This window comes from Lonchura striata, chromosome 10 (assembly GCF_050655825.1).
Source record: "Lonchura striata isolate lonStrDom1 chromosome 10, ASM5065582v1, whole genome shotgun sequence".
In the NCBI taxonomy this organism is placed as follows: Eukaryota; Metazoa; Chordata; class Aves; order Passeriformes; family Estrildidae; genus Lonchura; species Lonchura striata.
The window spans coordinates 14356724-14368958 of NC_140712.1; the positions used below are offsets into that span (position 1 = coordinate 14356724).

At 40.7% G+C, this 12235-nt stretch overlaps 1 protein-coding gene across 1 annotated transcript in view; it reads right to left on the minus strand.

Annotated features, from left to right (window-relative positions):
- FBN1 (fibrillin 1) overlaps positions 1–12235 on the minus strand; it is a 144529-nt gene that overhangs the window by 123168 nt on the left and 9126 nt on the right. Inside the window, exons 3-4 of the mRNA XM_077785902.2 lie at positions 7117–7199; positions 6126–6224 (exon numbers count right to left, since the gene is read on the minus strand). Coding sequence (XP_077642028.1) covers positions 6126–6224; positions 7117–7199 — 182 coding nt within the window. The remainder of the gene's footprint in view (positions 1–6125; positions 6225–7116; positions 7200–12235) is intronic.

Consider the following 12235-nt stretch of genomic DNA (forward strand, 5'->3'; position numbering starts at 1 on the left):
CTAATTCAAATGAAGTCAAAGGCATTTCATATGAGCATAAATCCTCAACATTTACTTCCTAGTTCGCAATTATGAGAAAAAGCCTCCAATAAGGGAAAAATACTAAACTTCTGGCAGACAGCACCATTAGAAAGGGAGTCTTATCATCTGGGAAGCGGGGGAGGGAAGTATTGAAGGGAAGCATGTAAGGAAGCTTCTGAAAACAGCCCTGTTCTGCTAATACATGCAACACAACAAGCTGACCTGGCTAAGTAGGATTTTTTGCATAAAAAAGAGAAATAACAGAGTTATTTATTTCTGTATACCAGCTGTGGGCTCACCCCAACAGTAGAGCTGCTGTGCTTGTGAGCTGCAGAGCTCCCAGATAGCCCTTCCCCAGAGCCAACAACCTTTCCCTCCCAAGGGCAGAGGCAGGGGAGCAGCAGCACTCCTCCTCAGCTGCAGCCCTACCACTTATAATGCCTAACAGACAGCTTAAGCCCCATGCCAGTAAAACATAATGTCTCTGAGTAATTTTTCTAGTAATAAGGGCAAATATAGCTCTTAACTATATGTTGGGAGCAACTAAAAGTCTGTCAGGCTCTTCATAAGGCATAGAGAAGTGGGCAGGTCTCCCAGCAAAGCGAAGTCCTTCCTGCTGTCCAACACAGCTGTGAACTGGGGCCTGCACTCCAGTAAGCAGCTGGGAAATGGCTTTCCTCTTAATGGGAACCACATGAAAGGCTCCTCCCCAGATAGGATTACAGTCTGATCAGCAGCTCAGTAGATTGTAGATAGAGCACTGGATACCTACACCACGCTGTCTGAAATGTTCAAGACTGAAAAATGGAAATTGCATGTCCAGTCAGAGCCTGAAGCTAACAGGTGCCATGCCAAACACCAAATTTTTCATCTCACACAAAACCCTGAGGCATAGTTTGGCTTTTAACAGTTCAGAAGTATATGAATATAATTCTTTTTTCAAGTAGAAATAATAATTTTAATTGTACTGCCTTCTATAACAATATGATTCCACAAAACAGAAGTAAAATATACAACTGGAGAAAGAATTTAAAGTAAACTAGCATCTAAAACACTAGTAACCTTAATTCTTCAATTAAAAAAGCAAAAACTGTGTATTACATTTCTTATGTGTCTAATAGTTATTACACATCTTTGTTCTGCTTTGGATGTACTTCAGTACTTCAAGCAACAAAAATGTACCAACATTTCTTAATAAAAAGTAAAATTGTCTGCAAATGCAGAGTGAATATCTGGTTAAGATTTTTGGACAATGTCCTAAGTAGGTCAGAAAAAGGTGTATAGTTACTTTAAAATGTGTAGTTCAACTAGCTTTATACAATCTTAGAAAAACAGAGGGGATTACAAAAAGCATAGGAAATGATATCATCTGTCAAGCAGGGAAGGAACTTAAAAACCACAAACTGATTTCAATTAGAGCAAGCTATGCCAAGAGCTAATTTCCATTCCCACATGAAGACCAAAGTTATTTAAGTAGTTTGAACTACATTTGAGATTAAAAGGTTAACAGTAGCTTAAATTATAATTTTCATATTATCTGTTCATGTATACATAAAGTATATTTCCTCATTTTGGGATACACAAAGTTTCCATAACTTGTCTTACTGCTTCTTAAAATAGCTTTTTCAAGGTAAAATACTTCTTCCTCCTTTTAAAACTAAAATCATTATGGGAGACTGCTGGGACACCCAGTCATCCTTACTTAAATGAGCCATTTAAATCAGTGAGCTTTCTCTCCTATTACCAGGCAAGAGGATCACTGACACAGTCAGTAAACTAATAACTTATTTTCTGCCCTCTTTTGTGGGAATGTTGGAAAGAGTACTTCCAAAATCATACAGACTATTCTGTAATATTATCCTTCCAAAAGTTTATAGAAACACATTCAAAGGCTGTCTGGAGCTCAGATGATGATGTTAAAAATGCATTTTTGAAAACTAGCATATTAATGCAGGTCCAGGTTCTCTTTTCTGAGCTATATCAACAATTCCATTAATGTCAGTGGAGATATTCCGGTAAATGAAACAACCTGTTCCAAGGTATCACAGAGACTGACAGAGACTCAAAGAAAAAGCACAGAATTACTATAAGGCTGGTAAACGAATGCATATAGCTTTGCCTTATCTTGGCATGCACAGGAAATGTTAACATTAATAAATGGTTGCTTTTAATCAATTATTGTTCTTTTTCACATCCAATTTGTAAACAGTCTGCGCTGGAAATGTCTGAAGTCAAAACAGGAATTACTGCAGGAACACAACTTTATAAATCTGCAAAAGAGCCAGCAAAACCATACATATCCACACAGGCTTTGTGTGTGGGCGACAGTTGTGTTTTTTATCAAAGTGCTGCCCTCTTAAGCACAACAATTCCTGACTTTTTAAATAAATACCCAGCAAAACCGAGTAAAGACTTCATCACACCCAGAAGACTACCACAAGCAGAACCGCTGATGAAACGTGCAGGAGCTCACCAAGCAGACGAAAGGCACCACCGGTGCTGTCCACCCTGCGATCCCACTGGGAAACGTGAGGTGGGAGCTCCGCGGGACCAGCGCGGCCAGCGGGCACGGCCGGCCCTGCCTCTGTGCCCCGGCCGAGGAAGCGCTCCCACCCGGCCCGCATGACGCAGGGCTTTGCCTGCCAGGAGCTGGGAACAAGAAATGACGGCCGCATCGCATCCCAGATGCTCGGTGTGCTTTCTCTGTCGAGCGACTGACTCAGGAGAGAGGTGGCAGCTGGCGCCAAGGCGGGACACGAGCCTGCTGCCCCACAGCCCTGCACAAGGCATAGGCAAAACCCGCAGTACCCGCAAAAACTCTGGGAACATTCGAAATTCAAGCCCTTACAGCACCTCTGACAGTAGAATATAACGGATGGGGCTGAGCTCCAGGTTTTACTGTCATTGAGCAGACATCTCCCACAGCACCCGAGGAGCGGGGTCCCAGGCTCAGTCCCACAGCACGAGCAGTCCCTGAGGAAGACTCCGGGCAGGAAGGCTCTGAGGAGGAGTTCAGTCCTCGGCTGTGCCTCTGATGCTGCTGGCAGGGAGCCGAGCAGGCCCTGCTCTGGACATGGACACTCCATGCCTCCACAGCCATCACCCGGACACCTACCACAGCTGCCCCTGTCACAGCTCCCTTTCTTCAGGGACAGCTCCATCAGCGGATGCCTTCCCTGTTTCAGCCAGCCAAAACCATTCTGCCTACAGAGACAGACCTGACCCATAACCCTGGGTCAGCCTGACACCCTCCTCCTGGTTTGCCCCCTGCTCCCAGAGGGGCAGAGCAGCAGCTCTAACACAGCAGGATCACAGAGCATGAATGGAGCCAGGCTGCAGCAGCGATGGCACGGCCACGGCAGCCACAGCCCGGGCGCTGTGAAGCAGCTGGCACCACAGAGCTGGCAGAGCACGGAGCACAGGACACCTCCCACAGCACAGAGTGCTGCACAGCCACACGCAGGTGCACCTGCAGTGTCAGAGCACCCGCGCATCACAGCCAGCAGCAGGGAGGCCTCCACACTTGGCACTCTTATCTCCAAGCCTGCTGTAAGCACACCCAAAAATTCTCTAATTACAAAGAAATAACCACTACTCAGCCAGTAAGTTTACTGATGTCACTAAAATCCCTGCTGAGAAAACCACTGGTTGATCTTTTCAACCACAAATCAGATTCCTAAAGCTGACTCTTAACCAGAAAAGTCCCAGCAACTGACCTGTATGAAAATCAAACTTGGAGGCTTTGTTTTGCTCTCAAATCCATATGCTTTCCAGTCCACATTAAATATTTTGACAGACAACCAGAGTATAAGAGTCACTGCCAGTTCAGTTTCTATCTATGGATGTACCTGCTAGAAAATCCATGCCCACTACTGATTGTTTAAGTACTGAAGACACAATAGCTTAAAATATCCAAAGGACATCTCACATATCAGAAGCTATACACTTAATTCTAAGAAATCATGGCATTTTCACTCATATTTGCTATTTTTATTTTGCATGTGACAAACACGTACCATTTATATTTGATTTTTAATTATTTAATTAGACTTTTTCTTATTTTAAAAACATATAATTAAAATAAGGTCTAATGAATGCATATTCTGACAAAATATTAACTGTTACCAAAGGTAGTTGACAGTAACCATTTGATGTCAAACAGTACTTTTTATGTTTACTTTGTTTTCTAATTGCAGATCTAAGTCATTGTGGCCTATTGTGTAAATACATATTCATGAGTTTTGTCTACAGTGCCAACAGCACAAATGACTTACATAAAGTATGTTCTGTAAGTACTAATGATGTGGTAAATCATAAAAATATTACACATGACTGCACAGAAGCAGTGGAGTCTCTTTTCTCTACAACTTACCAGACACTTTTGCTTTTAGAATTGGCCACATACAGAAAATGTATCTTATATTACTGCAGAAATTGAACAATTCCAACGAAGGCTAAAACTATGGAGATCAATGGTAGAATATTTCAGAAAAAGAACTACAAGAAGAATCAAAAACTTTACCCTATTTTTCTTTTGAGTCTTGTGACTCCAGTGGGGCCAAAGAAAAAAATGAGGTAAGGCCCACTTGTTCCTGCCAAAGGTGCCAAAACATGTAAAAGATGCAGAGATGTATGTCTCCTTTTGTGCCCCAAAGGGTACTTGGGAGAAGGTCATACCTTCCTTTACTGGCTTACAGGATTAAGCATAAGCACCTGGTAAAAGAGTAGCTGCAAAGCAAGGCAGGAGCACACCACCACACACATTTGTGCAGCACTTTACACCCTTCCCTCCCTCCAGTGCTCTCTGGAGCTCCACATCTTCCCCGTGCTGCCCTCTCCCTAACATACATCACAGAAGCATGAGATGGGATGAACTACAAAGAACAATGTTTACCATTTTAGTACATGCCATTCCATTACACTCTGCAATTGTTAATGCTTTTCCACTGTTATTGCATAAAAACGATGATAAAACCACAAACTGAAATGGTCAGTTATGTGGGAAACTCTTATCAACCAGGAAAGCAAAAAAATGGCAAAGTAAAAAATAAGAAGCAAAGCAGACCACACACTGAGTCTCAAGATACTCAGAACTAAAAGGATAACCACTTTGCATAATATTAGAGACCTCAGCTGAGTGCATCCCCCACTGACTTCTGTTAATATGTTGTTCAGGTAGTTACAGGCATTTGTGGGAACCAGTCTACCCCAAAATTCTTTCCAGAAACTTCACATGTCATAAAAAAATCTAAATCATGTACATTATAAGAGACAAGAACCGTGTTCAAATGAGAATACAGAATACTTTGCAGTTGACATTTCAGATATGAATCCTACTCTATATCAAACACTCAACTCATGTTTAGCCATTGAGTTCTCCATTCATTGAATGAATTCAATTTTACTCATTTTTCCCTGGCTCTGGGAAACCTTCCTTGAAAACTTGAAATACAAACATTTCTAGGAAAAGTCATCTGTCTGAAAAGTTTCATTTTCAAAGAATCTTTGTTTTTCTGATGAAAAGCTATTCCACTTAAAAACTTGAGCAACTCTGTACCTCTAATACCTACAGAAGTGTCACCTGAAGTAAGCATTAGATTCAGAAGATACATACTGAGCCTGGCAAGGAAATGCTCTAAAGCTTGTAGGTCTAGGTATTAGCATACAGCATACATAGTGTCTGGTTTATAATCCTTGAAGTCTGAAGGAAATTCCAAAGCATGTCAAGATCAGCCAATTGTCAAGAGCTGTCTCTGTCATTACAACTTTTGTCATATACATGCTCATGTCTACCAGTGAACAGAGATATTTTCCAGAAAACAAGGAGGACTAGGATTAGTGTTACAAAGTGGCAAATGAAAATAGCTTCTAATAAGACTGATTTGGGTTTGATTTGGCAAAAAAAAGAAGTGTCTCCAAAAGCCCATCTCTGAGTCATTCTTCAGTTTCATCATAGAAAGCTACACTTTCCTTCCTGTGGTAAAAGTATGTCTGGTGACTCAGAGGTTATTTGTCTTAAATACTGACCACTGAACTATTTTACATATCTTAGTAGCTTCACAGACTCAAAAGAGTAATATCAGACACACAGAAGAAATACTTACTTGATTTTGAACCACAGGAGGGGGCTATCTGACCATTTGGGCATGTGCACATGTTTGGTCTAGAGCAAAATCCATCCCCACAGGAATGTCTGCAGATTGCTATTAAGAAAACATAAATGCCTTTAAAATATGTCTCAAAAACCTCAAGCACATAAAAAACACCTGATAGAAAATTCAGTACCATAACATAAATACCCACAAATTCATTAAACCGCATACAACAGATCCCAAAACAGTTCCTCCTGTTGATCTGCATCTTTACAGGGAGCAGCTAAGACCTAGACCTTCAGCATCTGCTATGAAAAGGTCTGGGAACATGCCACAGGCCACACTAGATATGGGGAAATTTCCTTGGAAAAGTGAAACTGTTGTCCATTTTACCAGACCTTCTCAGAGGAAGGATGGCACTGAGGCAGCAACATAATGCTTTCTTTATTTCTGCACCACACACAGACAAGAGCAGTATGCTGCTGCAGGGTCTCTGGAGAGAGTCTTATCAGCCTTGGGCAAAGTGCCTTTAGGAATTATTTCTGGTACACTCTTCTACTACACATTAATATGCATACAGCTCTGTGATGTATGCATATATTTATATCCCTACGTATATATTTCAGGAATATGGTCCAAAGAAGTGAAGAAAATGCATTTGCTGGGCTGATACTGTTGCCTCCTTCCATTCATTTAAATAGATTAACATATTTCACTCATTCCCAAGAGTTCACACACCCCTTGGAACCCTTTACTACAGACTTAAACAGAACATTTGGATGAGATTATTATTTTGTTAAATACTGGTATCACATCACCATGTTGTAGCCCATGAAACTTTGTCTATTAGCTTAATATAGTTTAAATGGTAAAGCAATCATGTACAGCTGCTATTGAAAACATACAGAAACACATTTCAGTTCTGGTATACAATTAAAACCACCCTGAGACACAGAAGGACAAAGATAAACATCAGTCATAACACATAACCAGATTAACTTACGGACTATGCATTGGTTTCCACCAGGTAACGTTTTCCATCCAGGGCAGCAGTAGGCATTGTAACGTGATCCACACACATTTGGTCTGGAAAAAAATAAAAAGGATAAGGATGAATTCTTATTTTTTACTCAGAAATATGTTTTAGAAGTAGAAACATAAAATGGAAAAGGTAAATCAATATATATTGACTGACATCAATCAAATGCAATATACATTTCATAAATTAAATTGAGAAGTGTTGTATGTTTTTGGCCTGTAGTTGTTGGGGTTTTTAGGTAACATACACTTCTATAAATTAAAGATTACATTACAAGCACAAAATCGAATCAGTAACATCTGAACAACAGGAGTAGAATGGGGAAACCTTGTCTCATAACACTCCATATCTGAAGAAGTAACCACCCAGGATTTTTGAGCAAAATTCACACTTAAATGAAAAATAAGCATCCAGCATCATTAATAACCACAAACTAAATCTAGTGGTCTTTGAGCGGGAATTTTTAATCTTCCTGTTGCTTTCTTTTCCTTACTCTAAAGCACTATTACTGGTCCCTATCTTTGCCATGAACAAAATTATGTATATGTGAGTGAAACATGCCAACAAGAACATTAGCCAAATAAATGTGTCAAAATATGTTAATTCTTCATTAGAAAAAATTACTTACTACCAAAACTCATCAAGGATGTGGGTGCATGTGGTGATAGGGTCCTATGAAATGAGTATGAGGGGCCTACTGCCCTCCTTAAATAATGTACCCACAGGAATTTTTCTTTCCAACCCATTCCTCTCATCCACATTAACCCTTCCAAATAACTTTATTACTAGAGTTTATGACAATTGAAAGTTGACAGGACATGACACTATTCCTATCATGATAAAAATAGAAAAGTTGAAATTATTCTATGTCCCTCATATATAAAGGGACAATAGATTGTTTTTAATCTATCTTATCCTATTTATTTGATGCATCTATCCATGCAAATAAAGCTGGTAAGAATACTTTCAAAAATGGGAACATGTGCCTTCTTTTGTTTTACGCTTAATAATCTTAGCAGAGGAAAATTTTACAACCTCTGTTAATATTGTGAGCAGTTACTCTATAGATTAATGCAGCTAGAACAAGCTAGAAACTTCCTAGGAACTGCTATATTAAAATATTGTATACAGATTTAAATGTTTACTGTTTTAAGAAGAGTTCTCTATCATTATTTTGTCCTTAATCTTTCAGAAAGTTCTTCATTGCTAGCATTGCAATGTCTAAGTAAACAATAGTTACTTCATATGGTGAGGCCACTTAAGACAAACAATCTCAATATATACAAACATTTCCTTATGCACGTTTTCTAACTAACAAAAGTTATATACTCTATTTATTTAGGGATATACAGTACTAATGCAATTTCAAGTATCCTGATTACAGCAATTTCAGTTACACCTATTCTTTCCAACCATGGCCAGAAACCATTTAAGTCAAAGCAAGCACTACCATTACCTTCCACTGGTTCTGGATAATTACAAAGTAGTAACTGAGGTGAATGTGAGCAACACAATTGGACTTGTTGCAGGGTCCTTTTCCCTTCCTGCAACTGCTGTAACAGACTCAAAGTCTTATTCATTTAATTCCAATGTATTCAGTTTTAGTAATGTCAGCTACTTCCCTGCAGGGCTATAACCATGTAACTTTCCTAGAGTTCCCTATTCATCAGTGCCAAATGTTGCTCCACAATCATCTGCCAAGTAAGACTGGCAAGCAGACAAGTGAGATTGCTTTTCACCTTCCCCAGTCAGAAGAAATAATGGAACTTATTAAGACAGATAGAATGGGTTTGTTGCTACCTGTTACAACCTATGGGCATAAACCACTCATTTCCACTTCCAGCTGGTGAGGATCTATAGAAGGCTGACCATAAAGTGACGTTTATGTAGTCTGTCAAATTTCAGTCTCAGCAAGTATGTGGCTTTGGGGACCATCTGGTCCACGTTAAGAGTCAGAACAGATTTCTGTGTCACAGAGAAACCTGGTTTTAAAAATCTTTTTCCAAAATGGGACTCTGGAAAACCTAGATGTGCCAGCAACCATGAAGTCAGAGACCCTGAGAGCCTTGAGGCTGTCCACAGGGTAGGCTAAGCCATACAACCAGGAGCCTCCAACTCCTGTGCAGTGTGCTTAGGTTTGAAAGAAAAAAAGTCATCAAACTGTACTTCCATGGAACAGTTTGAGCCTGACAAGTGCATTTTCCAGTGGAACACTTTTTCGTCAGAAAGCTGCTGTCTAGCTTATAAAAGAAACCTATATTAAAGTCTGAACGTTGCTTCTTTGAGACAGAGGGAATGTTCTTAAATCATGCATATTTGTAAAATTACTTTGAAAATAATTAATTTTGAAGGTTAAATTAATTGATATTTATGAGGTGATCAGACACTATAGCAATAAATCCCCATAAATAAAGTATTCAAGGCAATAATAAATAATCTACCTCATGTAAAATCATGGAATACATCAATCAAATTGTAAAGGCTCTGTCATGACACCTACTTTGAACAGTTACCCACTGTGTGTTACATATAACATATTTTCCTGTTGATATTATAAGGTATGAATACTAAAGAAGTGCTTTATATTCTTATAAAACTGTTTTCCTGAACAGCACTAGAAACAGAATTCAGTTATGAAATCTGATTTGTAATGATAGAATAAGCAAAAACTTATCTATATACCCTGAAACTACCTACAGCACCTTCTTTTCACTTTAAAGCCCAGAGAAGGAATAAAGAATCTCATAACAAAGAACAAAACTGTTACCATTGAAATTAAAAAAAAAAAAAAAAAAAAAAAAAAAAAAGATCTGCTTTATTTTAGAGACACTTAATGAACTTGTAAAGTATAGAAGTATTTCTGTAATGGCATGGTGCTGAGAGACAGGATGGCTGATGCCCAGATTTTCATCAAAGATGTCCAAATTAAACAAGATATTATGTCTTTGATTAATGATATGCAAGTAGAAATTCAGTAGCAAAGTGAGTTGAATTATCAAAAGACATTAGACATGAGTCATCAACTAGAAAAATCTTGGAACAGAGAGAAAAAGGTTCATCTGAAAATTCTGATACCTAACACTGGAGAGTGATAGGTTTGCACAGATATTGACAGCACCTGCATGCACCAAACTAGCAGATATTCTTTCAGAAACAGCCACGGGGCCCTACACCCGTTACCGAGTGAAGCCGTGCGGGTCCCTCCCGGGTGTTGGGGGATGAGCGGGCAGAGATCGGCTCCTCGAGCTGCATCACCGCCTCCGGCTGGCACAGCCTCTCAAATAAAAGGTAATAAAAGGTCTCCTTTCTCCGCACAACACTGATGTCACCCACGGAAAGGACAGGCTGGATCTGTCCGTCCCGTGCTTCCAGAGCCCTGGCTCAGCAGGGATGTGAGGCTGCCCGCCTGCCCCGACCTGCAGCCGCTACCCAGGCACTGCGGGTGGGTCGGCAGAGTGGGCACACACAGCTCAAATAATGAGACGCAAACCATGCTAAGCTTGGCAGAGTCTTCTTATCAGCTGTAACCAGGCAGCGAGGGTACATGACAGCCAGAGAAGTGAGAGAGACGTTCAAAAACCCTGTGTGAAGCCGGCAGGAACACCCAGCCCGGGAATGGCGGGGCAGCGCTGGGACTGCCCTCCCCGGGGTCCCGGCAGCGGCACGGCCGGAGCTGCAGCCTGCCGGGGGGAGGGCTCATTCTCTCCATCCCCACTCTGCCCTGCCTGTGACCCCTCGAGGAAATTACAGCCCTCTCCGGAAGAAAGCATTGCCCATCTGCGACTCCCATGGGAGGAAGAGTTTCTGGCACTGCTGTGAGCGAGGCTTCAGGCAGAAATTTTGTCAGCAGCGCTGCCATGCACCGGCCAACGCTGGCGTAATCCGCGCTGAATCCAACCCAAAGCACGGGTCTCAAATAAATTAGACAGAGACCAGACAGAGTGGGAGAGACCAAGAGAAACAGCTGACCACCAGTTAGAGAGCTGGGATGCAGGGATTCTGGGAAAGGTTTCTCATCGCTCCCTCAACTCGTTTTTCCTCTCCCTAGGAAAACACATGGGGATTCTTCCTTGCAAGAGAACGTTTCATGAACAACTTCTATTAACTATTTGGCTGCAGTGGTTAGCATATGACTCGGTTTTCTGGCAGAAAAATACAATTTAAAGCAGTATCATCAGCCAGCAGATGTTTTTAGAGAATGCTTTGCCTATTTTTCTTCTTATGTGGGTAACTCTGGTAGCTGCTAAAACTGTACCCAGAACTATTTGCTGATCATTTCCACATAAAATTGGAGTGATGTTTCCAGCCTTGCACTGGGCAGTTAAAAAGAATTACAAACTGCACCTGAAAAAATGGGAGGCTGGTCTTAAAAATCTGCTTGTTAACGCTCCAGAATGTGATAAAGAATAGCTTTTACTAGTAGGTTTTAAGAGACACAAAATCAGATCTATACTTTTTGCTGTAAACCAGCTTTATGTACCTACTAAACTTCTCAATGTCTCAGAATAAATACAAAATGCACAGACTGGAGCAGCTCAGCTGACTCCACTGGAGTTTTACTCCACTTTCCCACAGAATCAAGAACTTCCATTGCCAGATATAGTCCAAATTTCAGTGAACGAAGCAATGAGCAACCTCATTTAAGTTCACCCTGCTCTGAGTGGGTGTTGGACCACTTGGCATTCCAAGATCCCTCCTCACTTAAATGACACAAGCCAAGTATGCATAAATTAGAGGTCGGTATCTAAAGCACCTCCTTTAGCTGTGCTGGCACCTACCCCCTCCTCCAAGGAGTAGAGAGCAAAGCAGAACTGGGAAGGGAAGATGTGGTTCCTGAAGCTATTTATTTCAATCATATAAAAGGAAACCCTACAAAACTATGCTATACTCTGGAACAAACATAAAATTTAACTTCTATAATACTATAAAGAATAAGCAAAATATGTTTTTTACATACAAAGGATTGCATCTGATGTACTCATTTTTACACTGCAATAAGCAAGCTTGTGCCGTGCAGAGAGCCTAATATGATAACTGCTTCTCACTCTGACAGTAAGGATACTGCTGTCCCAGAATCCTGGCT